We start from the raw sequence: 27527 nt of genomic DNA, 5'->3' as shown, positions 1-27527 counted from the left end.
TACATACAATATATATAAAGTGGTACTACTAAACGAAATTAGTAACTAGCTTAAATCTAAAATAGGCCACTGAGGCATTGTACCAGGGTACGGAACCCTAAAAACAGTTTCAAAACTATCTATCTGTCTCTCCCTGATGTAGACCTCTCTGGATTATCTTTTTCTTTGTTTTCTCTTTGGAGATTTATAGTAAAATAGTAGTAAATGTATCACGAAGTTGTAAATAAGGTTAGTTAATAAATAGGACTGCATTGTTGTTGTATGTGCAGAGGAATAAATAAATAAAATAATGATTTCATCATTTATTATAACATAGATTATTTCTTATTCCTCGCCCTATAACTGTCGGCCGCGTATCTGGCTCCTTCCTTGATACCCTGCCACGTCTCAAATCCAGCCTGCTCTATAAAATCAGGGTCAACCAGAAACCCGTTCAGCGTACTGTAATTATTCCTATACGCTGGCAGCTCATAGGTATAAGCTAGAGGAATGCCAAGAGACTGGGCATAATCTGAAGTAGTCCCAGAAGCGGGATATAGGAGTAAAGCACTGTTCCCAACTACGTAGTTTCTGTTCGATGGCCATTTGACGGCGTCAATAGCTTGAGCCATCCTAACGCCAACCATATGAATGATTAGTCCATTCGGGGGCAATTGACCATCGCCGTAGCCATACAGCATCCAGCTTCCAAAACTATGGATGTCTAAGAACAGCTCAATCCTGTCGCCATAAGCCAAGGTAATATCCCTGATGATGGCCGCCTCAGGTTCGGAGAAGGCGCTGCTGCCGTGGAAAGTTTCCGAGCATACGGAGGCACTGGATGCTTCGGACCATTGGAAGCCGAAGTTCCGGTTCAGATCGACACCGGAGCACCAGTTTCCGATCATGTAGCCTGTTGCACGGTTCTTGCGCCAATAACGACTCTAGAACACAAAATTGTACTTGAATATCATCGGCAGTAAATGAAGACTTTCATTTAATCAGTGTGATCTTGCGTACAGGTCATCTAGAACTAATAAGAGCTACCGATTTGACTTCCATGTATCATCATCCTCCTCGCGTTGTCCCAGCATTTTGCCACGGCCCATGGGATCCTGGGGTCCGCTTGACAACTAATCCCAGGAATTGACGTAGGCACTAGTTTTTACGAAAGCGAGTGCCATCTGATCTTCCAACCCAGAGGGTAAACTAGGCCTTATTGGGATTAGTCCGGTTTCCTCAAGATATTTCCTTCACGAAAAACTCATTGGAACGAGCCGGGGTTTGAACCCACGACCTCCGGATTGCAAGTAGCACGCTCTTGCCGCTACTAGGCCACCAGCGCTTCTTGTGTCTATGTATATTTCACGAAAATAAATGTTTTTGGAATAATAAGACAATTACTAACGCTTGTGTGGGTGAACTCATATCCATCAGGATTGGCGATTGGCAGGATAATCCAGTCAATGTTTTGCAAAAGATCCTGCTCCTGAACGTCAATCACCAGTTTCTCTATGGCGTATAGAGTGGCAGGCAGTGTGACCCATTCACGAGCATGGAGCAGAGATTGCATATAGACTATGGGTTTGCTCCTGTCCTGTAATTAATAGCAAAGAAAATTTAAATAGAGGCGTATTGTTAAATTAAATTTTGTACTCACACTCAAAGAGAATTTAGACTAGAGAAATATTGTCAAAGTATGTAGTCAGTACATTTACTGCCATCTTTCCACAGATGATTAAAACTTTTAGAACGCCATTTGACTTTGATCCTTATTCTTTCACTGATATGTGTTAAATTTGTTAAATGTCAAAAAGTGTCGCCATCTACTCGAGTATAGGCCAAAGTTATGGTGCCATCTTTTCGAGCGATGGCGCCATACCTTTGTCCTATTAGATAAATAGAAGTCTATGGAGGGTCTTCAACAGAAGGACATGTCACGATCCTCAGCATTGAGGGACCGACTGAAGAAGAAAAATAAAAACAATTTACCTGGAAGTTTGTGGTGGAGATCTTCAAATATTTGATATCACGACCTTCAAAGCTTCTTCCTGCAGACACCACTGTTACGAGATTAGGATACCTACTTGCAAGCTCGACTAGGTAAGCGTCAACCTAAAATAAAAACATATTAAGTACATAAATGAAAGTACCTACTACCTTAAAAGGTCGTTATTTGGCTAAAAAGACATTTCTGCTTCACATCTTGATTTCTCGGTTAATAATGGCAAGATTTTGTTATTTTTTAACTGTCTTTGTTAAATTACTGTAATTGCACAACAATTCCTCTTTATTTATGTTACTATCACTACTGCGTTTAATAAAGTGTTTAATACTTACAGCAGCATATCTATGGATTGTGTCAAAGGGTAGGCCAAATCTACTAGTCCTGTTGCTTTTGGCTGCCGCTTCAGACAATAGTTTCTCTTCCAAGTCCAATTCCCTGTAAGTGTGTTAAAGGTTTGAAATAATGTTATTTTACTCTATAATTCATCATTTAACTAAAATGTGAATGTAATGATATGATCGTGAATTAGAATACGAATAAGAATAATATTTATTTGAAAGAAAAAACCTTGTTAACAAATATCAATATCCTGTGGCCCCACACTAGGCTATGCCTGTGACGTGGCAGCCGAATTCGTAATTCGTAGGCTAAAGGTTAAGAAAAACTTATCTAATAGGAAATAAGGAAATTATGAAATTCAAAGAAAGAAAAAAGGAATGAAAAAGGGTGCGTGCGTGCGTGCGTGCGTGCGTATGTGTGTGTCTGTGTGCGCGCATAATGCGCGCGTGTGTGTGTGCGAGATTTAAGTTTATTGTTATTTAAATAGTAGGTAAATAATAAAGTTTTTTTGTGTTTGAGTAACATATCTACCTACTACCAATTCAACTCACGACTAATCCCATGTAAAATGGGACAGGTGCTGGTGTGGGATGCCATTTGTGTAGATACATTTATGTAAAGGCTGCTATTTAACTGATCACCAGATTTAGTAAAATTTAATACCAAAAAAATATATTTTACCACCCTAAAATAATGAATGATCACCAAAATTATAACACCATTTTAATGTAAAATGATTACCAATTTTACTACACTTTACTATCCTTTTAAAGGAAATGACACCAAACTAATCAGTATTAACCCAAAAATACTAAATGATTACCAAATTTCAAACCCCATTTTAATGTGAAATGATAACCAAATTTTTACATCTTGCTATCCTATTAAAGAAAATGACACCAAAATAATCATTGTAAACCCAAAAATAGTAAATGACCACCAAAATTAGAACTCCATTTTAATGTAAAATTATAACCAAATTTTTAAATCTTGATATCATATTAAAGCAAATGACTCCAAAATAATCATTGTAAACCCAAAAATAGTAAATGACCACCAAAATTGTAACCACATTTTAATTAAAAATATGCAAATATTTAATATAATTATCGTTATCCTATTAAATTAATTAATCCGCTTCGTCACCTTATTCTAGTAGTATTTTATTTCTGTAACAGTCGCAGTTCTAACCTAACCTAACCCACTTTTCTAGTAGCATTTCGTTTCTGTAAGAGTCGCAGTTCAAACCTAACCTAACCCACTTTTCTAGTAGCATTTCTTTTCTGCAAGGGTCGCAGTTCAAACCTAACCTAACCCACTTTTCTAGTAGCAGTTCTTTTCTGCAAGGTTCGCAGTTCAAACCTAACCTAACCCACTTTTCTAGTAGCATTTCGTTTCTGTATGGGTCGCAGTTCAAACCTAACCTAACCCACTTTTCTAGTAGCATTTCTTTTCTGCAAGGGTCGCAGTTCAAACCTAACCTACCCCACTTTTCTAGTAGCATTTCTTTTCTGTTAGAGTCTCAGTTCAAACCTAACCTATCCCACTTTTCTAGTAGCATTTCTTTTCTGTAAGGGTCGCAGTTCAAACCTAATCTAACCCACTTTTCTAGTAGCATTTCTTTTCTGTAAGGGTCGCAGTTCAAACCTAACCTAACCCATTTTTCTAGTAGCATTTGGTTTCTGTAAGGGTTGCAGTTCAAACCTAACCTAACCCACTTTTCTGATAGCAGTTTGGTTCTGTATGGGGCGCAGTTCAAACCTAACCTAACCCAATTTTTTAGTAGCATTTCGGTTCTGTGAGGATCGCAGTTCTAACCTAACCTAACCCACTTGTATAGTAGCATTTCGTTTCTGTAAAGGTCGCAGTTCAAACCTAACCTAACCTACTTTTCTAGTACCATTTCGTTTCTGTAAGGGTGGCATCGCAGTGCTAACCTAACCCACTTAACTGATAGCAGTTTGACTTACTTTTCTAGTAGCATACCGAAATGCTACTAGAAAAGTAGATTAGGTAAGGTAGGTATGCGGTGCGGGGTACGGGGGGTTGAGCGGGAGGGGCTAGTAATTTTGGCATCAGTTTACTTTATTTGGTAATATGTATACATTTTTTGGTAATCATAGTGGTTTATTTAGGTGAAAATATCGCATTAATTTGGTCTTCAAGATTTGGTGATCATTAATGATTTTTGGTGATCATTCAATATATTTGGTATTTGAATACAATTTGAAGTGCAGTCGTAATTAAAATGGTGGTACTTTTGTATTTTTAGGCCTTATTTTTTTGGTGTTCAGTATTTTTTTTTGGTAAGCATGATTTTTTTATTTAGGGTACCAAAGTATTTTTTGGTGGTCATTATATTTGTAGCCTTATGTAAAGTCTCTGTACCCATTTTTTATGGCAGTAGGTAGGTATATTATTTCATACCAAGAATATGCATACAACAGATAAATATTATGGGAATGTGACCTTTATTATCTTATCATAAAATGAATCGTCAAATTTAAACTGATAAATTACCGATTTACTCGGATTAATTATACCTATTTTTTATAATCGTGGTCGTCATAATCATCATTAGGTATATTTAGATGACAGATATAATTACTTTGTTTTTTACCTGTTTTAATACACAGTCAATAACCACATCTTCATACAATTTCTTATACATACTACTCTTATAAAGTTACTTACTCTTTAACATTTTCTACCGCAAGTCTGTAGCCAATTCCAGCAGCTTCCAAGGCATCCTGCAGCAGAGACCGAGCTGCCTTCGGTACCAGGACGGTCGCAGAGATACCCTGGCCACCATGGGCCCAGACGTCCAGGTTCAGACGATGCTCCAACTCGGCAAGGAAAGATCCTTGCTCTTCGGTTTGGAGATCGATCTCTTGAAGATAACAAGCGACAAGTTACTTACTCTTTGACATTTTCTACCGCAAGTCTGTAGCCAATTCCAGCAGCTCCCAAGCCATCCTGCAGCAGAGACCGAGCTGCCTTCGGTACCAGGACGGTCGCAGGGTCACCCAGGCCACCATGGGCCCAGACGTCCAGGTTCAGACGATGCTCCAACTCGGCAAAGAAAGATCCTTGCTCTGCTGTTTGAAGATCGATTTGGTAGAGGGCATGGCTGGAAAATGTATGTTATAAATGTTGAATTGGTGAAAACAGTCGACATCAGAGGTCATAATATGGTCATATTCATATATGTACTTTTTTCAATAGAGAGAGAAAGATTTATTACAACACTATAAATATAAAACATTAAATTAGCTTAAAAAAAATAATACAAACTATCTCTAAACTAAATAAACTTAAAATAAAACGCCTATAAATAAAAAACGTCCCCCAAGTCACTGCCGATGGGCAGTGTGCCCAGAAGGCGGGCCGCATTGCCACGTTGTATGGCAATACTAACGCGTTGAGCAAAATACAGGCCAGCCCTCTGGTCCCCTGCGGCATCTATAAGGCGCTCCGCTAAGGCCCTGTATATACGGCGCGCGCTTGGCCCCCACGGCCCCAGCGTTTCGATCCCAAACGCCTCAAAAATATAACTACTGCCAAGGGTGGCATATTTGCGGCGTTTGAGGTCTTCTGCCATGGACGCGGCATGACAGGATCTCTGCTGGTGCCCGGAAGGTGGGACGGCGCGAGGGTGTCAACACATGTTATAAATTAATATAAATGTCATATAGGTACTTAAGTAGAAGTGACAAAGGTGGAGCATGGAATCGAACCAGCGTCTTCAGTATTCAAAATAGTCGCTCTGATACAAATAATGAGAGGCAAAAGTTTTTGTTTGTCTCTGTGAGCAAAATGGTCCTCACATACTTATTGGAGGCTTCTTTACAACATTTGGGTCCTTTCTTTTGGGTACCTACTTTAACAAAAGATTAATTGATTATACAAAAGTCAGATAAAGGTCAAAATATTAATTTTAAGGTTCTGTTAGTGATATTTTAAAATAGAACAGATACGTTACTGCAAAAAAGGATACATCAATCATATTTATATATGTATACTTAAATATTACGCCAGATAAAAATACTTTAGAGTCAGACCAAGTTAAGTCTACACCAAATTCGCAAGTGACAGAGTGTGGGTGTACCATCAATCAAATTCCAGATGTTCTACGTAGTAGTGACCGTTGTTATGTACAAAATCTTTGCAAACTTAGCTTGGGTTTTAGAAGGACTCTTAAATGTTTATTTTTTCAAAATTGATATCTATCTTTGTTTACTCACCCATCATAAATTTCGTTCTTGGCCAAAACAGAACAGAAGGCCAAACACAACACCAATAGGATTTTATTCATTTTGGCCTTCATCTATTGGCTACCAGTTTTGAACTGATTTGTTAATTTCGGCTCATCTATTTTTATTTGATAAGCGGTTTTGATTATAAGCTGGTGAATCAATTTCAGATAAAAATTTGTTTACGTGCATTTTGTTATCGAATTATAATATTAGGATATTAAATTCTTCAAATTTTGTTTTTTCCGAGATAATAAATGAATATCTGGGAGACCGAGCTTTTCTCGGGAAACATATAAAAACTGAAAAATGCGCGTTTTCCCAGAGATAATATAGGTACCTAGGTAGATCGATTTATCGCCCCCGAAAACCCTCATATAGCAAATTTCATCGAAATCGTTAGAGCCGTTTCTGAGATCCCCGAAATATATAAATAAACAAGAATTGCTCGTTAAAAGGTATTAGAGGTAAAGGACAAGGTGACTTATCTATAGACAAGGTGAGTTACCTATAGATAAGTCACCTTGTCCTTTACCTCTGCTTGTGTTTCTGTTTTCTTATATTAGTCGAGGGTGGAAGCCCTAAACGACGGCGTTTTATGATATCATTCCGGCACTATTCCGAAGTAAAAACACATAAAATATGAAAAAAGTACTTTTTCTTTATTCCTCTTCATGCTTAAACTGCTGAACCAATTTAGTTGAAATTTGGTATAGATATGGTTTGAGCCCCAAGGAAGAACATAGGATACTTTTAATCTCAAAAATAATACCTAAAGGGTGTAAAAAGGGACGTGGAAATTTGTATGGGGATTCAATAACCGCTGAACCGATTTAGATAAAATTTGGTATAGAGATAGTTTGAGTCCCGGGGAAGAACATAGGATAGTTTTTATTCCAAAGAAAATCCCTTAAAAATTAAAGGTAAGGTATAGGATTATGTATTAGGTAGGACCTATGGGAAATCAATAAACGCTGAACCGATTTGGATGAAATCTATGTCTACATCTTTGATTTAGTTGAAAATGATACTAAACTTGACTTGAACCTAAACTTAAAGAATTATTAACCTCAAACGTCGCAGACGCTTAAAAACCCCCGCAAACCTGCATCAAAAATCTCGGTGGCTCCACTTCTTAAACCCATCCTTGGGTCCTAAGGACCATTCCTGCCATAGAAAATCTCTTGTTCATGCAACGCCGTGGTTGACCTTTTTATGCTCTGAGCACACTCCCCTATATGCAATTAAGAGTATTTTGATTGTAGGTATTGTATTTATGTCGGTTTATTTTCCTCGTCTAGAAATCCTCCGAGTTGTATTATTTAAAAATACTGATACATAATCTTGCGAGCCTTTTCAATAGTTCAGTGTCTTTGTGTAAGAGATTTTCAATTTAAAATTAATTTCTGCAAGTACTACAAAAAGCACCGTCTTTTCTTTCGATTTAAGTAAACCAGAAATTGCCTGTATTTCACAGTCTGTAGGTACTCTCCCTTGCTTTTCACCGTAGTATTTTTATATTATTAACATAAAGTAAGCAATAAAACTAAGTATGTAATAAACACTATTAGGAAATATAAAATTTATCTATGAACTAATGCTCTACAAGTCTACACTAATGTGACTAGCTAATCTATCACAATAACGCCAGTGTTAAGATTCTATATTTCTATATGATCATGCAAACATACGAGTAATATGTACTATATTAAATTAAAGGTGAAGGTTATAAACACTTAATTATCTGAAATAATATTGGTTACAGCAGATATTAGGTACAGTCGCCATCAGATATATCGGAGCGGCCAAGGTGCTCACAAATATCGGAACAGGCCTCTATTGTCAGGGCGTTAGAGCGCGTGTTCAGATATTGTGAACACCTTGGCCGCTCCGATATATCTGATGGCGACTGTACATATAATGTTGTAGTACAATCGCGAACTTATTTATTCTTAATTATTAGTACCTAATAGTTATTTGTTTCACTCGGGGGCAAAGTTGTTGTTTAACCGCTCGAGCAAGCGAAAGATTCCAAAATTGAACCACGAGCGTAGCGAGTGGTTCGAAAAATGGATTCTTGAGCGTTGCGAGGGTTTCAAAGCACGAGGGTTAAACAATATTTGCCCCCGAGTGAGACACAAAATTTTTCAAGCAAATATGAAATGTAAAATATCAAACAAAATCAAACCAAATCAAATCCAAATGATTACCCAATGAAATATTTATCATCCAAAATCATCATTTAAAAGTCAATTCTACCAGCAAACATAAGAAAACAACTCAAAATTTGCATTTGATTACTTTGCCTCACATGTGAATAAAATGCAACTTTGCTACCAGTTTTTGAAGTGCAAAGTAAGCCTTTCCGAGCTGGTGTGGTGAAAAAGTATTTATCGATAGCAAGTTATCGACACCCGCCACCCCTACGTTCCGTTTTCTTGGCCCCAAATGCTAATGTGGATCCCGAAGAACTTTCCGATGAATTTAGGTGCATCGTTGCAGCAAGCCGGTATCGGAATCTTTTAGCCCCCTTTAGCCGCTTTAATCCCCGATCGGCTAATTGCTCGTTCAGCTAATGCCGTTGTTCAAACTTGCTGACCATTGGTGGATCTTATGCCTTTGGAATAAAGTTTATGTAGTAGTTAACATCGTGGGGCGGTATTTAATTGGGGATCGAATTGGATCTACAGCTTACCTGAATCCTCTAGAGAGCTATGATATCCGTGCGCGTTGGAGGGTCTGCCATCTTGTGGCCTGAATACGTTTTCTTGAGCATAGTAGATTCATCCATCTTGTGGGCTACATTGGAAGCATAAACTTGACATTTACACTTCGCGCCAATATACAGACTCCTGTGCTGCCGCCTACAGTTTATGCACGTTCCCTAGATAGAGGAACGAGTGCTGACTGTCGAGCGGTAAGGCATATTCAGCTTCAAAGCCAGATGTGGCGATTTCGAACCCCGAACTAACGAGTGTGTACGAAATATCTTGTGACATTTTGCGATTGCTCGTATTATCAAATCGTTTTAGTCACGACCAATTGTGTTTATTTAAAAATATAATTCATCACCAATAGAATGGATTATATGGCCTTTGCAGATTTAATCGAGAATCGTAAAATATCGTTTCTAATTTGCATTGTCACAACCCTGTAATTACTTTTTGACATGTGTCAGCCTGCCCTTCGAGTGAAAAAGTTTTCTTCCTACACTTTGAGGTTTGAGGGGTTATTCGTCGACCGCCATATTGGTAACATCGCCTCGTGATTCATTTCTTTGTTTTTGCTCATTAATGTTGTTTAAAGTGTAATATTGATAGCGTATTATGTAGTAAATTAATGTGGAAATGTGCAGATAATGAAAAATTAATCATGAAACGCGTTTAACCACCATTCTGGCGTCACCGCCGGGTAGCCCACGCGGGTCCTTGTAACGTCCAGCTATCGCCTTACAAGAACCTCAAAACCCAACTACCGAACAACGTCGTGCTCTACGAGCATTTGGTATTTCTACCTCTAACCGTGGCTGGCTAGAGCCCCAGAGGCCATAATTTTATCAACCGTACACTGGCTGAAGCAGTGTTGGCCGAAAGTTAATCCAAATTGAAAACGCTGGCCATTAACCATTATAAATTGAATCGTAAACTGTAATCGTCCGTTACGGTTTAAGGTTCAATTTATAATGGTTAATGGCCAACATTTTCAATTCGCATTAACTTTCGGCCAACACTGAGCTGAAGTTTATTTATTACAAATAATATTAATTCGATCCCACGTGGGATCCACTTTGACGTTGGCGAAATCATCGACAGTATCGATGGAGCCATATTACCCAAAGATTGATTGATTCTTCCTACACTAAAAATTCTAGCCTACTTAAAAAATCCATTAATGTCCATTCGAAAAATAACCCAACTACAAAATCGACAGAAAGTAGGTACAAACAGAGAATTGTTTTCTCCCAGGTAATAATAAATGGGAATCCAGCAAATGCCTCCGCGTTTAAGGGGGGAGGGGGAGAAGTGCATATTGCCCAGAACCGGACGTGCGGTGTACGCTGGACAAAAGGGAAGGGGAAAGTCGGTAAAAATGACACTAAGTACTGTTGAAACCAAGGCTCGGAACCGGTTTTTTCTTCATACAAAAATTACCGGTATTATTACGTTCTTTTTCGTTCTTTGGTTTATTATTTAATTTTTACTGGGATAATCTAATAATAAGAAGTTGTGTTGCCCTTGAGCCATCCTAGATGTCGCTTTTTGTGGGGGCCCATCTTGTGAGGGCGAGTCACCGTCTGCCGGAAATAAAATTGCATACCGTTTTATTAGGCAGGCATCCGGTTTTTTACCCCATAGCTCAGTACTTAGTCCATCGCTTTCACCCAATAACCTAGTTCATTTTAGATTCCATCAACTCTTAATAGCCCTTACACCCTGGCGGGTGCTGCCTCTGCGTGCGTCCCATGACACGGGTAAGGGCAGCATCCGCTCGGTGTACCTATTTCATTAAAATGTCAAAAGGGCCTCTACGTGTTGGCTTCGGCTCCGCGCACGCCTCCCAAAGGTCCGGAACACCATTGTTCCGTGATGGGAAAGACATAGAAGTTGTTAACTAACATGATTCAGTCCTAATTAAAGAGCATAAAATAATTCAAAATATTGGGCTATTTCGGGATTGAAAAAAAAAACTGGTTCCGAGCCCTGGTTGAAACTACAAATACGGTGCGTGCAGTGCACTATAACTTCACACAAAAGAAAGAAGAATTTGCAGTACAGATGTAGCGCATAATTATTTTTCATCGTATTTTCACGAAAACGTACGAACGTGTCTTGCTATTTCAGTCAGTCTCGGTACAAAAAGTACTGAGGTTGACTGAAGTAGCATGACAAATACGAACATTTCCGAGAAAATACGATAGAAAACGATTATGCATTACCTATACATCTGTAAGGTATTCAGGTTCATTTGTTTGAAAAAGCAACGCCATAAAAGTAATGCTACTAACGCTACAAGGTGCTCACAAATATCTGAACACGCGTCTATTGTCAAGGTGTTGGAGTGCGTGTTCAGATATTTTGAGCACCTCGGCCGCTCCGATATATCTGATGGCGACTGTACATTGATAATAAATGAAGATTGAGCCTTCGAGGATATTTGGCATACTGCCCGATACATATTTTATGACGCGTTTTTTATCTAGGTAGAATTCTAGCTTTAAAAGATTCATTCAACATAAAGATATTGGTCCGATTCGAACTTTTATGTAACCATAGTCTAGGTAAATCCCAGCACTAGGTACGTGTATGTAGCCTACACGATCTCATTGAAAGTTTAAAAACCGTATCACCGACCAAAATTCGTTTTCTCTCTTCCTCTAAAACTACAAATAGAGAAGCAACTATCGATTCTATCGACACCGAACCTATTTCAAATGCCGTGACCGTTGCGTTTCTTTTTTCAAAGTCAAAATACGTGCGCAGAAAGTCAAGGATACTATTCTTAAGGTTTACCGAGCTTTGGTCTGTGTACACCAGCCGGCGTGTTATGGATGGCTTTATCCACGTGATAAAATAACTGTCACTTTTTAACACCATGGGGTAGAAAGTGACGGACACCGTTTTATCACGCTGTCACGTAGACATCATATCCGTACAGGAGGCTAACCGCAACTTTCGAAAACTGGAATTAACAAAAAAAACTGTGTAAGGTGTAATTTAGGCTGCGGGGTAATTTAAACTAATCGAAATATCTTCCATGTTTTACATTATTAACAAGAGTGCCATATATGTATGTCCAGATCAAAGCACGTATAACATTTAAGTAGTATAACATTTATTGAAACTCATATAATGTAGAGGCCCAACGGAGCCGACATGTCCCGTTTGATAGGTTCCTTTTAAAATACGTAGATTTAAAAAAAATGTATGTCCAGATAGCGATAAAGATGTTTTGTGTGTATTGTGTGTGAGTCTATAATTCTATATAGTTAATAATGTAAAACATGGAAAATATTTCGATTAGTTTAAATTACCCCCTGCACCTTACCTCAGTCCCTCGTTAAGGCTAGAGCAATAGAGAAGGAGATAGACGATCTTCGATGTTGGCATTAAGCCCCCGATATGTAACATCAGTAATGTAGTTATAATAATCTACAATCAAATTCTATGCATAAGGTCAGGTGGGAAAAGAGGAACCGTGTGAGGAAAGTCCTTCCACTTTAAGTAAGTAAGTATTTTTAAGTTAATTTTATTTACCTATGCATAAGTTTATTCTTAGTCTTAGGTATCATTGAATTTTGATTAAATGACTTGTCTTAAAGTATCTCTAACTGTTTATATTTCCTACAAGAGTTTCTCGTCGTCATCCCGTAGTAGGGTCATTGCGCTAGTATTCGTGCGGCTCTAGTTTTCGTCCACTTGACGAAATTTGAATAGTTATAAACCTTCATTGCTCCACAAATTTGGACTTCTTGCAATCCTTAATATGTAAACAATGTACCTATCTACATAAAAAAAATTGGAAGAAGCAAATTAAAAATGAAACCGTCAAGTGAACGGAAACTGACACTGGACGGTAAACTGACGCAATTACCCTATACCTCCTAGGTGGAGTAAAACCTTAATAAAATATGAATAAAGTGTAGTCAGTCCACCTAATATATGTATAATTTCCACTATGTATAAAACTAGTTGGCTTGAGGCCCATGCTCGTCCAGCGTTGAGAACAGCGCCAGGTTAATCGGAAATTTCTCCTTGTCCTGCAACTGTGCCAACATTGTTCTAAAAGAGAACTATTCTGTACAGAATGTCTGTTCAATGTTTGTTGTTTCTATTACTTAACTCTATTCGTTTTACGTGCTTACCGCTATTATTAATATAACGAATTTAAATAGATATATAATTCACTTTATAAAGGAAAACCTGTAAAGTTAACCAACCAAGCTAAATTCCACGTGAATCATCTCTCGAATAAGTTACTATTTATTAAATACATTTAAATAATTATTACTAAAATAGTGGCAATATCGACAACAGTACCATAGTCTAATAAAACATGGTCTTCCATTCCCAGAGTGACACGGGCCTACGTCACAACAACATGGCCGCTATATATAGCGCTATCGCATATTATCATATAAAGTCCATTCCAATAGAACTTGCTAACTTTGTCAACAAAGCACGTAACTTTGTTTTGTCACTGTTTCTCCTTGAATTTTCACATAATCTCATCAAACACCATTGAAACACATACACTATACACTATTAAAGCGGTCGTTACCGTAAAATACAACAATATATAACTGTATCTTGGATATTTCATTAAAAGTTTAAAATGGTTTCATAAGTTAGGTTATTAGGCCCTGATGTAATGACGTTTTTGTTTCTTTTATATTCTACAATTGTCTATGATGGGTAGTGTTGTGACTAAAGTTGGTGATATACTCGTAAAGCCGCTACACACTACGCGACTCACGGTCTGTACCTGCCAACGCGGTTATATACACTACGCGGTAGTTTGACAATTTTAAATTTCAATAAATATGTAAACTCAGATTAATCGTTTTAATTCCTTTTTTTTAAATAACCTTTTCCATTCTTTCGCACCATTTTTAAACTACGGAAAATTATAACTGGTTGTTTTGGACTGTTCATAAATAAAAATCTACCCTACATTTGACAAAATAATGACTGTTGAATGATTGACGGTTTCAATATTATTTTACTCGTTCACTGTTTTTCTTGGCATGTACGCGTATCTTACTTCTTTGTTATTGAATTTTCTAACGACTTGGCCTGATTTACGGATTTTGTTTTGCATTAATGTGATCTGGATATTATTTATTTATCTTGGAACGACGACTTATTGCTACCTTACACGGATTCTGATATTGCTTATTATTGCCGGCAACGAAAAAATGAGTGGATTATGGATGCGACGCACCAAGTTCGTGATGCAGTGCAATAGTGTGTTACGGCCTTAAGTAAAGGACTAAGTAAGACTCTTGCCCATCACTAGCAAATTCATCATTCAGAGACAATTTCAATATGGCGGTTTGTTTACATACTTTGCAAGTTCTATTGGAATGGACTTTAGCGCTGTCGCATGATGACGTAGGCCCGTGTCAGTTAGGTGACCTAGAAAAGACGGGAATGGAGTACCAGGCGGAGTATATTATTATACCATGAACAGTACCTACTGCGCATATTTAGATAATTTAGACGAACCGTGTTGCAGTTGTTATTTGCTTGACTAAGTCTGATTTGTGGATTTTGCCTCTATTTTAGTAATAGAAAATGTTTGTAACTAAAAAATAGCCTGTAGGTACAAATTTAACAAAATATACTTACGTCCACAACAGGTTTCTTCAACAGCAGCCTAGCTAGTATCTAACTCGTATACTATTTCTTATTCACATTAATATCTCTTGTCGTACCCAAAAACTGCCTACAACAAAGATAAGATTTAAAAAAAAATTGAATATCTTTTATCTAGAATTCGAGGCACCTACAGTTATCCATCGAACCTCAATGTCACACAAAAATGGAACATAGTTAATACAAAAATTATCGAATTCCACACCACAATACAATTCTTCGCAAAGAATTAAATTTAATAAAGCTTAATGGTATCTATCTAATATTCCCATTTCTCAATAATAGAATTTCCATCTGAAGCAGTCGAAGAGACCCTGCAACAAATCTTATCGAAACGTATTAAATTTTGAAAGAGGGTCGTTATTGCAGAGTTTAAAATGAGATTTTCCCTTCTCCGTGAGGGATCAGTTTCCAATTTGGTGAGACATTTCTACTTCAAATCAGTTTTATTTCAATAAGCACTGAGTTGTGATTGTGACCGGAAATGTTTTTGGAGCGCATTTTGACTAAGTACCGTAAAACGGGGTGAGTAGGTTTCGCGGGGTGAGGTGGGTTATGAATGGGGAGAGAAGGTTTGAGAGGGGGGTGAGAAGGGATTTTAAGGCTACTGCTACAAAAATAATGTATTCCAATTTAAAATGGAGCTATAGTAATACGCATAATAAAAAAAATCGATCCAACAATCTTCCAAAATCACCTTTGTATGAAAACCCCTCTCACCCGAAATACGAGGCACTACGGGGTGAGGTGGGTTTTCCTCTTTATCGTCAAAGTTATGAAATGGAACTACCCAAAATAAAATAAAAACTAAAATACAAACGTCGGGAACACTTATTACATACACCATTCAGTTTTCATACGTAAAAATAAAATGTTATCGAGGTTTGAATTTCAGTTTTGACCCTACTCACCCCATTTTACGGTATAGTCTGGACCGTTTTGCTAAGATCAAGTACTTAGGTACGCTATAGTAAATGTATGGCGAACTTGATCTTAGAAATCAGGCAGGCCATATTAGAATAACGGAATTTTGCGGAGGGATCATTACACCTGTTTATTTGTTGTTTATATGGATTTCCGCAAAGTAACGCCTGATTCTATTCACTACCTAGGAGTTCTACACTCACTCTCTACACTTTTATTCTATTTACAAGTTTTATTATTAAATTATGTGAGTAAGTTATTAATAAACGTTAACTACAAATACAAGACAATGTTTCCACAATATATGTTGCTGTGTATATTCAGTCTGGATGTTGGTGTCTTGTGAAGATTATAATATTTATAACATTTGATTTAACTAGTCAACTAAATGACTGACAGCTATATCTAAATTAACTTCATTAGAGTGATGCCAATTAAGTCTATCATTTGTAGGCTCATAAGATGACTGCTTCTAGGTTTCACTAAAAATACCTACTTCAGTCAAAGGCAGAAATTATAATTTATTTCGGATTTGGCCTGAAGGTTTTGGTCTAACCTAGAATAAACCAGTCATTCCGGTAAGAGACTGCGCATTGACGAATAACTACGAGTATTAACAGATATTTTGTTATCTAGGTACTATAAGGAGTGGTCCAGTAAAAAAGTAGCAGTGAATTATATGGTATACTTTTTTTGCTAATTATAAGGCAGTTTTTTTTGTAATTTAGTTAATTATACTATAAAATAAAAATATAACATAAAATAATATCGATAAATATGAAATTGTTTGTGTTTTCTTATTTTTATTGCAATGTACGTTGTAACTTTTTGAACAGTACAAATTGATAATATTTGTTGACCGTTTTCTACAACGCCACAAATGAAGTTCCACTTTCATAACTTTTTTATGCTTTTAAGAACATCATCTAACGAATAAGCTATTCCAATAAACTGGAATTTATCTTGGGTAGTTAGGAAGTCTCTCCATTCTAACCTATGACAGAGGTTTTTCTATGGAAGACAAATCTCTGTAAAAATGGCAAATATGCAAAAGTAGAAAATCCATGAAACTACCACAAAGTGAAGTCAAATAAAAAAAGCTTTATATAGAACGAAAAAAAATTTGATAATGTATTAATTCGCTTATCAAACTTTTAGAAAAAACGATGTGTATGAGAAATACCTTATAATTTCCTTCAAAAGACACTGTTCGAAAAGTGGCATGAGAGATGTAATATAAAACGCGAAAACTCTAATTCACCCTTTTGTATTAAATACGAGTGTATTTAATTGTAAAGAATAGTATCTCCAAATCACTATAGAAATAAACTGCTTACAAATTATTACAAAATAAAATGAAAAATCCACATAATGTGCTGCTACTTTTTTTCCGTACCACTCCTTACCTAAATAATTAGTTAAATATACCATCTTGACCATCCGTAGAAAAACGAATGAAACTATTTGATTATATTTTTTAATTCTAGTTTATCAAATTATCAGCTGCGACAGCCACAGCACGCCAAACATCTTCAACAATGTCAACAATTTCATTTTCCGGCACAATAACTCCATCAGTTCCTCGTCTAACAATATCAATATTAAAAGCATTCAGCACATCATTAATTCTAGCATAATCTGAACTCGTACCAGACGCTCTATCTCCGTAAGCTACTGATGCTATATCCAGATGATATTCATCTTGCATTGCTGCAACCATCTCCATGGCAAGCAAATGGTTTTGTCTGAATGTACCACTTGCAGCGAATTCATACTGCCAAGGATAAGAGATATATCCTCCACCATTCTGTAGAGAAATGTACATTCTGATCCGATCTCTGTAAGTATCTACGACACTTTGAATTAATTGGGTTTCGATTTCAGAGTTTGCTTCAGTACCAGCATAAAGGTGGCTGCAAGCACTGGAACTAGAATCGGCTCTGGACCAGTCGATATTGAAATTTCTGTTGATATTGACGCCAGGACAGATGAAGCCCAAATTGCTTTTCGTGCTGAGGTTCTTCTCCCAAAGACGAAGCTGTAAAATCATAAGTGTTAAGAGTTTATTTACACAATATACAAATATATTCAATGAGAATTTGATAGCAGACTAAAGCAAATAAAGACTAGTTCTAGTCCGCCAGTATCTAAGAAGCTTGACCTTGGAGAAAATTTTCTATATACCTACTACTTACGTCAGTATGTGTGTATTCATATCCATCAGGATTTACTACAGGTACAACAATCCAGTCAAAATTATCTAAATATCTCGCTTGGTTACTTTCTAACAGTTCTTCTACAATCTTCAAAGCAGAGGGTATAGTGATCCATTCCCTTGGATTTATTCCTCCCTCGATAACAATAATGGGCTTGTTTTCTTCGCCACCGGTTCTAGTTAATTTTAGATATACCAAAGGTCTGTTAAGATCAGTTGATCCAAATTCTACAACTTCAATAGAAGTGGTCTGAGAATCTTCATAGGCATCTCGTATATTGTAGATGTAGTTCAGTATCTGAAAACAAGGAAACTGGGTTAGAATTGTAACACCATTTTAGTGTCATAAACTTGATATAACCTAGTATAGTCTAACAAATGGACAAAGAAGTTCAAATAACAAAAACAATTAGGGCATAATAATAGTATTGAGTTAATGTTACCGTAACTACTGTCATTAGTGGCAATTTACGTGAAACATAACGCTCATACTTATAATGGCTATAATTTAATCCAAATACCGCGTAATTGAAACCTAACGGATTCATAAACAAACATTGGGCAGGACAGGGCTGCAGTTCATTAAGTATGGTAAGATACTAACTGTGTTGTATCGATAATAATCGTCAAAGCCAAAAGTGATATCATCCTCTTCACTTTCCTCGGTTACGTCAATCTCTTCAGTTCTATCATCTTCGTCAGTTACATTAGTTTCTTCGGTGTCATTGCTACCGTCCTCGTCTTCATCGGTGACATTAGTTTCCTCAGTTTCATTGCCACCATTTTCATCTTCATCAGTAACATTATTCTCCTCAGTTTCATTGCCACCATTTTCATCTTCATCTGTCACATTAGTTTCCTCAGTTTCATTGCCACCATTTTCATCTTCATCTGTCACATTAGTTTCCTCAGTTTCATTGCCACCATTTTCATCTTCATCAGTGACATTAATTTCCTCAGTTTCATTACTACCATTACCGTCTTCGTCAGTGACGTTACTTTCCTCAGTTTCATTGCCACTGTTACCGTCTTCGTCAGTGACGTTATTTTCTTCAGTTCTATCGTTATCATCTCCCTCGTCATCTGATCGGTATTCGTTATTATAGGCGTTACTTGGTGCCTTCTTTGTGACACTTGATTCCTTGGCCGATAAATATCTATAAATATAAAAATATATGTTTACCATGAGTCGATATGTATTACAACGTCTTCTACTATACAGTGATTAATTTATATTTAATTATTCTAGCTATTTTTATATTGAACTTGTTTTAGTATAGAAAGAAGATATTAATGAATTATGTACCTACTGGGCGATGTACCTATTCTAATTTTCAGTAGCATTTACATTTTATAAGAAGGCGAATAGTTCATTAACTTACTCGTATACATCTTCAATAGCAATTGCCTTGTCAACTTGCAGCTCATCAAGCCTTTCTTCAAACCAGCTGAAATGTGAGGGAGGCAGCATGGCTAAACCTGTGACGCCATACTTGAAGTTTGGCTTTATCCAGTAGTCTATTATATCTGCTTTTAACAGGTGTAAATTTTCCTGCTGCTGTTGTGACGTGAGTTTTACATTGTAAACTTTGTACCTGCAAAATAGATAGTAATAATGTAATTTCTTTATTCAAATTACTAAGATCCATTGGTTACATAGTGAGTTACAATCTATTGTTAAAATTTAAAATAAATTCCAAACAAAATTAACTACCCTATTCATTAATGAGTTTGTGCATGAGAGAATCAGGCTTTCCTACAAACCTTTTCATTTTACTACCTAAAGTTCGTTTTTTTAACCGACTTCCATTTCATAGAAGGAGGAGGTTCTGTATTCGGTTGTGGCTATGTTTTTTTTTTATGTATGTTCATCGATTACTCCGAGACCCGTGGGCCGATTTGAGTAATTATTTTTTTGTTCGAAAGGAGGTACTTCCAAGGTCCTTCCAAGGACTTCAAACATATCAGTTAGTAACGCATATACTTAAAAACGGATTATATTTTATTTTATCCTTTTTGAAGTCGGTTTTCTTTTTTTTTGTAAAAGTTTTTATTTAACATTAGAAATAAGGTAAACAATCTTGATGTGTCTTTTAATTGAAAAACACATTTTAAAAATAAGTCACTGCAAATATGTAACAATTATAAATCTAATACGATCTTTTATATTCCTCTGCTTTCATAAGTAATAGTTATTGATTTTTAAAAAGCGTTTTTCAATTAAAAGACATGTCATGATCGCTTACCTTCTTACAAGTTCTTTCTAATGCTAAAAACGAACTATATCTAGCGCACGATGGCGTGAAACCCATCTGAGCAAAATTATGAGAGAATGGTCTTAGTTGTTAAATAACTTTGCAACTTGTAATAATATTATATATTAATGATATTTTTCTCGTATTTTACGTGTGTCCTCAAGTACGTGTTCATAACAGGCAGTTTGGTAACTTGGTCTTCCTTCCTCATATGAGAATACTTATGAACCAACATAGTTTTTTCTTATAAATTGTTTCATGCATATTACGACACACATATTATGCATATTAAGTAAAATTTTGACAATTCAACCAATTCACAAAAAAATTAAGCTGTCTTACTTACCCCATGTACAATTCATTTTTAGCAACTACTAGAGGCACCAAACATAACAAAGATAAAAATAACATTTTACAAAAACGATAACACGGCCGCAATAACGGTAACCAAGAAAGAAACTATTAAGTTTGATTTTCTTGACACAGGTAGCTATCTGGGGGGCAAGATTATTGATAATGTTTAAATACTTTATAATATTTGCAGATAAACAATCAAATATTTATGATAAACATGATAGTAGTGATTGATAGTGTCTTGGAAACTTATTTCTAATTAATATGGTTATTATTTGTCAACAACATTACTAACAAATACCACCAATAAATGGATCACTAATGACAGTAATGACATAAAAGTTAGCAAGGGTAAATTTTTATTTAGGTATATCTCTGTAAAGATAAGATATCAAAAACGTCAATAAAATTATAACATAACTATTAGTTCAGAATTTAATTTCGATCTCGGTGCGACCCGTACGTACAGTACCTATACTCGTATATTGCGAGATATAAAAATAAAATTGATATTATATCTATTTGTATTTACTAAAATCATTATATCCTTTCTAAAAGCAATTGGTGGTGATGTTATATATAATAATATAATTGGTAATAAAAATAACGAATATCATATTGTTCTCAAATAGGTTAAGCTTTAGTTTTGTTTTTGACGGTAAGCATTTTACAATGCCGGGGCCACACTAACGAGAAACGCCGGGAAACCCCGTTGATTATCGCCATAATAGTTATAGAAATTTTTCATACGGTCACACTGGGATTATCGCGATAATAAGCGGCGTTTCCCGTTAGTGTGGCCCGGGCATTAGATAAAAGAATTTAATCTGGACGAATAGTTACATTAAATAAAACAACAGTTTGCATATTAAACGCCTTCAACAACAAACAATTTATTTTGCATCAAGCTTCGTTCTGTAGCTCGCCACTGCGCTTCTGGCTCCTGCCTTAATACCTTCCCAGGTCTCAAATCCAGCCTGCTCAATAAAATCAGGATCCACAAAGAATCCCGCACCAGTTCCAAAGCCAAATCTGTGACCAGGCAGTTCAAATGTATACGCTAACGGTACTCCCACAACCTTCGCATAGTCCATAGCAGACCCTGATGCTTCGTACAAAACCAAAGCGACGTTACCGACGATATAGTTGTTGTTCCAACTCATTTTGACAGCGTCTATCTCTTGGGCCATGCGGACGGCGACAAGATGAAGGTTTAGACCATTGGCTGGAAGAACACCATTTCCGTAGCCATACAAGATCATGCTGCCAAAACTGTGGATGTCGAGAAACAGTTCCAATCGGTCTTTATGCTCGTCAACGATGTTCCTGATGATAGCTGTTTCTGGTTCTGAGAAAGGAGCTCTCCCGTGGAAGGTGTCCATGCAGACGATGTTGCTGGAAGCTTCGGACCAGAAAACGTCGAAGTTGCGGTTGAGATCGACTCCGACGCACAAGTCCCCGATCATGTAGCCGAGGGCACGGTTCTTTCTCCATAAACGTTGCTAAAATTATATTTTAATTAAATATATAGGTATTATGAGGATAAGATCAACGTAAGGTAATTAGCTATACGCTAACAGTTCAATACATCATAAATAATACAAATAAAATTTAAAATAAATACTGTTTTTCAATCAAACTGGATGGGCGGGGGGTAGGGTGATTCACTTTTGTATGGAGAAAAAAAAGTTGTAATATTTTTCCTGACTTTGCTCACCAATGGAGTCTCCCCACACTAAAAACTATCTATTTCAATTTTCAAAAGAATCGAATAACGTTTAGAGGTTGCACAAGTTGAAAAGGTAGAGTGAGAACCCCATACATTGCGTGAAAATGAACTATGTTCTAAAATGACAAAATATAATGAACTGATACTAAAATCGAATGAGAAAACTGAATTTTGCGTCTAAAACACGATAAAAGCACTTTTCCTTTGGAAACTGGTGGAAAAACTGAAAAATCTTAATTAGAACATTTATCGAATAACCAAAATCCAAGTTTACTACTAATTTTAAAATTTATTTATATGTAAAAGGTTCAGTATCACACTACTCTCCGCTTTGATGGTAGCCGCTTAAACCATTTTCTACCGTCCGATGTAGAGTCGTTGGTTATTTGAAAAATCTTTGTTGATGTTGTGCAACCTCTAAATGTTGACCGATTTTAATTTTTTTTAACGTATAATATTTTTTTATCAGTTAGAACAAGAATTCGAGCAAAGTCAGATGAAAATCGAAAATTCGGAAAAATGAAACACCCTAGCGGGGGGCAGCCATTATAAAGGCATCTTTTCTGTATTCTGCTAATGGCAGTCGGATCATTCCAAAAGCTAATGAGCAGCCTAATTTCTGTCTGTTACTTTTATCACCTAAAACCGGCCCGGCGCAGTTTCGGGTACCGAAGAGATAAAACTTAGAGCTCTGTTTAGACAGTTTAAACACCTTAAAACCTAAATTAGTCATGTCTCAACTATAATCAAAAATATTTTACATCAGTATGCGTGAACTCGAACCCGTCAGGGTTGGCAATAGGCAGGATAATCCAGTCGATATTCTGCAGCAAGTCTTGCTCGGTAACGTCAATGACGAGCTTCTGTATCGCGTACAGAGTGGCTGACTGCGTGATCCATTCACGGGCGTGTAGTAAAGACTCCATGTACACTACTGGTTTGCTGGTATCCTGGGTAAAAGGAGTTAAATAGAATTAGAATTGTGCAAATGCCTCCTTACGTTAACGCCAACACTTTGGAGGGAAAGGCACAGAATAAATAATAGTACTAGGTACAGAAAGTTCACTCTCTAACAAAACGCATCTATTACGACAGATATGACCGTAAGGTGGCGCAAGCGCCGTTCCGTAGCGGTGCGCGACAACTACTATGGCTAAACACCAAAATTGGTGTGGACCGCATGTACTTGTAGCGACGCGACGAAATTGCGAAATGAGCCACGCCTGGCAAAGGGGAATCTTGAATTGGGCTTTATTGTAAGAATTAAATTGTATGCTAATGTTTGAGACTATACCCGTGCTTTGTACATGACTATGCCATTGTAATGACTCTTTCAAACAATAAATCTGTTTGCGTCTTTTGCTACCTACATGACAGCTTATTGATTATTTATTATAGCTGATCAAACATCCCGGTAACGATACCTCTGTATATAATTATACTTATTTGATACTTTATGTAGGTATTATATACGACTGTTTCATAGCCACCTGCATACGCGTTACGCTAGCAGCATCTATCTAGGTATATCCACCTAAGAAAAGATATTTTAGAAGTAGTACTAGCCGACCTACCAACCTGGAAGTTAGTGGTAGATATCTTTATATACTTGATGTCTCTGCCTTCGAAACTTTTGCCAGCGTTTACCAAAGTAACAATGTTTGGGTATGCTCTTGCCAATTCTTCCAAATAGGCGTCAATCTGAAAATTAAAGGTACATACTTATTGTTAGGTATTTAACTAAGGCCATAAAAAATCTAGTATAACTAGTCTCCGTCCGTGACTTTGCGTAGAAAAGCCATATTTTACTCCAAATTGGGTTGAATTTCAAAAATTCTTTTTTTAGTACCTACGCTACAACATGTTTCAAATTAAAAGCTCCAATTTTTCCAATTTTTAACTGGCTGTTCATACAGTTTTGTCTATGACTATCTTTTTAACGAAATTGTTTTAATAGGTACCGTCAACCGGGGTAAATAGGGATGGCTGGGGTGAATAAAATACCCACACAAACTGTATAATTCGATTGAAAATCATAGTAGATTTTGTATGATACAATTTGTGAGTATTAATAATTAATACTATTAATAAAAAAAAATCCCTATTCACCCCAGCCATCCCTATTCACCCCGGTTGACGGTATTACCTCTTCATATCTGTAGACGTTATTCAAAGGCAAAGCCGATGCTTTAGTAGAAGTGCGGTTCTTGATTGGCGCATTTCCGAATAATTTGTCTTCCAAATCCAACAAACTGTGTATACAAAAAATATTATCAAACAATGTAGGCTCAATGTCAGGTGACAACCAAAACTCATTAATTAAGTACCACCAAAAGTTCATAGCCATTTGTACCAGTGAACCGTATTAGTACCAAAATAAGGTCGATTTTAGATTCATTATTTTTTAGTAATTAGTGAGTTTTGGTTGTCACCTGTCGATATTATCTTTGTTAAAATATTAACTATACTTGTCTTGTCAGTAGAAAAAGGCGGCAAATTTGTAAAATGTAGGCGCGAAGGGATATCGTCCCATAGAAAATTTGAATTTCGCGCCTTTTTTTACTGACAAGATTTGCTTGAGCATCTATAGGTAATTTATCCTAATATCAGTAAGTAGTAGACAAAGCAGAGCAAATTAAACAATATTTTTACGGTGTGGTTTGAATACTCTATCCTCCTTAGTCCCAGAGGCCCTTATAAAGGCTTTAATTAAAAATTTAATTTTAACTCTTATTAAATAAGACAAGGTTCCAAATTCAAAAACAAAACTTAAGCTTCTGGGACTAGGAGGTTATACTAAAAAAAAATAGGTAAGGTGTATTCGGGTATTACCGAATGTCGGATAATTCCGAAATTCAGATGAAAATCACCCTTAATTCCATCATAATAAAAGTCTCTTTCGGAATTATCCGACAGTTTTCGACATTCGGAATTACCCGAGTAAACCTCTCTTTGACTCAAGACGAGATATTTTGAAGGCTATTAAGAAGGATATTAAGACAAGAAGACGGATAGTTTCAAAAGGATAAACACAACTTCAACCCCCTTTTCACCCCCTTAAAGGGTGATGTCTTGAATGAAAACTACCCTTTGTCCTTCCCCGGGACTCAAACTATCTCTATACCTACCATTTCAACTAAATCGTGCACCAGCGCCGGTGCTACACCGCGCGGGCGGGACAGTTCCTACTTATTGACAAAGTTTTTTATGCTGTTGTTGTTAAGTCCCCATACAAAATTCCACCCCCTTAAGGGATGATTTCTGGGATAAAAACTATCCTATGTCCTTCCTCGGGACTCAAACAATCTCTATACCAAATTTCATCTAAATCGGTTCAGCGGTTTAAGCGTGAAGAGGTAACAGACAGACAGACTTCCTTTTATAATATTATATATATAAGTATGGAAGAAAAAACGTACGCCTTCACATTTTCCACTTCCAGCTCAGCCTGTATCCCCTCATCCGCCATCAGGTCCTGGAACATCTTGGTCCTGGCTCCTGACACCATGACCACACCTGGATGGTCCAGGGTGGCTTCCGACCATATGTCCAGCCCGAAGTTCTCCTCCAGGTCTTTAAGCAGCAGGACATGGTTATGATCTTTTACGGTGACTTTGAAAATTTGATGGCTGTAAGCAAGACAACGTTATTTATGATGTGTTGATGGAGTCAAAACTGAAATTCAAACCTCGATAACATTTTATTTTTACGTATGAAAACTGAATGGTGTATATAATAATTTATTAATAAGGACCACTTGCACCATTCACTAACCCGGGGTTAACAGGTTAAACCTGGAGTTACCATGGTTCCCAGTACAATTTGACACTGGGTTAACGGTGTAACCGGTTAACTCCGGGTTAGTGGGGTGGTGCAAGTGGCCCTAAGTGTTCCGGACGTTTGTATTTTAGTTTTTATTTTATTTTGGGCAGTTCCATTTCATAACTTTGACGGTAAGAGGAAACCGCACCTCACCCCGTAGTGCCTCGTATTTGGGGTGAGAGGGGTTTTCATGCAAAGGTGATTTTGGAAGATTGTTGGATCGATTTTTTTTTTATTATGCGTATTACTATAGCTCCATTTTGAATTGGAATACATTATTTTTGTAGCAGTAGCTTTAAAATCCCTTCTCACCCGTCTCAAACCTTCTCTCCCCATTCATAACCCACCTCTCCCCGCGAAACCTACTCACCCCGTTTTACGGTAATTAAAGGGGTTGGCCACTGTCAAAGGTTTGCATAGATGGCGCCATCATAGCTTGCCCCTTATTCTGAAAGGGCTGGCATCCAGGGCATAAAATTCCATTAAAAAAAACAATTCTAGGGATTGACAGGGCAAGCTATGCTGGCGCCATCTGCTAAATACTTCGACGGTCAACGCCACTGACAGTGACAGCAACCGCGTTAACGCAAGTAGGTACCAGCAGTAATGCAGCGACAGTAATGCGGCTGCAGTTGCTATCCGAATGACACCTTTAAAGATAATCAGAGTGAGACGCCCAGCTGTGGGACGTATATACCTATGCTGGTATTCCGAACTACTGACAAACTGATATCGTCCGGCGAACTGGTAATCTGTGGGCCCCTTTAAATTCGCTTAAACTAAACTCACCCATCGTAAATTTCATGTTTAGCGTAAGCTAAACTAAAAAATAGAAACAATACCACAGCCCGAAACATGACTCTAGCCGGTCAGAAACGTCGCCACAGTGACAATAATTAATTAAGCTGATTGATTCGCTAAATGATTAAATTCATCTATAGATACGGTATAAAATAAATATAAATATTATAGGACATTTTTCACAAATTGACTAAGCCCCACGATAAGCTCAACAAGGCTTGTGTTGTGGGTACTTAGACAACGATATATATAATATGTATATAAGTACTTAAATACATAGAAAACGACCATGACTCAGGAACAAATGTCTGTATCATCATACAAATAAATGCCCTAACCAGGATTCGGACCATCGGCTTCATAGGCAGGGTCACTACCCACTAGGCCAGACCGGTCGCCCGTATGAGAGTGAATCAAGTTTTTCTTGTCATTCGTCGCCATGGTTACCATCTCCTGACCCCCATAACCAGACA

General features: G+C 37.0%; 3 protein-coding genes across 3 annotated transcripts; all 3 read right to left on the bottom strand.

Moving 5' to 3' along the window:
* Positions 1–312: 312 nt before the first annotated feature.
* LOC134794763 (carboxypeptidase B-like) lies at positions 313–6674 on the bottom strand. Its single transcript, XM_063766546.1, has 6 exons — positions 6571–6674; positions 5247–5456; positions 2320–2422; positions 1972–2094; positions 1388–1576; positions 313–923 (listed from the first exon to the last, which is right to left on the bottom strand). The coding sequence occupies exons 1-6, from the start codon at positions 6651–6653 to the stop codon at positions 318–320; spliced, it is 1314 nt and encodes a 437-aa protein (XP_063622616.1). The 5' UTR covers positions 6654–6674; the 3' UTR covers positions 313–317.
* A 10683-nt stretch (positions 6675–17357) lies between these two features.
* On the bottom strand, positions 17358–20814 carry LOC134795020 (carboxypeptidase B-like). Its single transcript, XM_063766869.1, has 6 exons — positions 20695–20814; positions 19476–19688; positions 19207–19250; positions 18698–18882; positions 18074–18391; positions 17358–17916 (listed from the first exon to the last, which is right to left on the bottom strand). Exons 1-6 carry the CDS (start codon positions 20757–20759, stop codon positions 17362–17364), a joined length of 1380 nt encoding a protein of 459 aa, XP_063622939.1. The 5' UTR covers positions 20760–20814; the 3' UTR covers positions 17358–17361.
* Positions 20815–21548: 734 nt separating this feature from the next.
* LOC134795018 (carboxypeptidase B-like) lies at positions 21549–27122 on the bottom strand. Its single transcript, XM_063766868.1, has 6 exons — positions 27043–27122; positions 25851–26060; positions 24578–24683; positions 24010–24132; positions 23193–23381; positions 21549–22204 (listed from the first exon to the last, which is right to left on the bottom strand). Exons 1-6 carry the CDS (start codon positions 27108–27110, stop codon positions 21596–21598), a joined length of 1305 nt encoding a protein of 434 aa, XP_063622938.1. The 5' UTR covers positions 27111–27122; the 3' UTR covers positions 21549–21595.
* Between the last annotated feature and the right edge of the window lie 405 nt (positions 27123–27527).

This window comes from Cydia splendana, chromosome 11 (genome assembly GCF_910591565.1).
Source record: "Cydia splendana chromosome 11, ilCydSple1.2, whole genome shotgun sequence".
Lineage (NCBI taxonomy): Eukaryota > Metazoa > Arthropoda > Insecta > Lepidoptera > Tortricidae > Cydia > Cydia splendana.
Note: the sequence above shows the minus strand (reverse complement) of the source record. Positions and strands in the feature narration are given on the sequence as shown.

What these genes read in the sequence shown, in the direction of transcription:
- LOC134794763 (XM_063766546.1), bottom strand. Translation starts at nt 6,653, where the DNA reads ATGAAGGCCAAAATGAATAAAATCCTATTGGTGTTGTGTTTGGCCTTC. An exon ending in GCGGTAGAAAATGTCAAAGA is followed by an intron (nt 2,423 to 5,246) that starts GTAAGTAACTTG and finishes ACACACTTACAG; the next exon opens with GGAATTGGACTTGGAAGAGA. An exon ending in TCTCCACCACAAACTTCCAG is followed by an intron (nt 1,577 to 1,971) that starts GTAAATTGTTTT and finishes TATTAATTACAG; the next exon opens with GACAGGAGCAAACCCATAGT.
- LOC134795020 (XM_063766869.1), bottom strand. Translation starts at nt 20,759, where the DNA reads ATGTTATTTTTATCTTTGTTATGTTTGGTGCCTCTAGTAGTTGCTAAA. An exon ending in AAAAATGAATTGTACATGGG is followed by an intron (nt 19,689 to 20,694) that starts GTAAGTAAGACA and finishes TCTATTTTGCAG; the next exon opens with GTACAAAGTTTACAATGTAA. An exon ending in ATGAATACACACATACTGAC is followed by an intron (nt 17,917 to 18,073) that starts GTAAGTAGTAGG and finishes ATGATTTTACAG; the next exon opens with CTTCGTCTTTGGGAGAAGAA.
- LOC134795018 (XM_063766868.1), bottom strand. Translation starts at nt 27,110, where the DNA reads ATGTTTCGGGCTGTGGTATTGTTTCTATTTTTTAGTTTAGCTTACGCT. An exon ending in TATCTACCACTAACTTCCAG is followed by an intron (nt 23,382 to 24,009) that starts GTTGGTAGGTCG and finishes CCTTTTACCCAG; the next exon opens with GATACCAGCAAACCAGTAGT. An exon ending in TCGAGTTCACGCATACTGAT is followed by an intron (nt 22,205 to 23,192) that starts GTAAAATATTTT and finishes ATATAATTTTAG; the next exon opens with CAACGTTTATGGAGAAAGAA.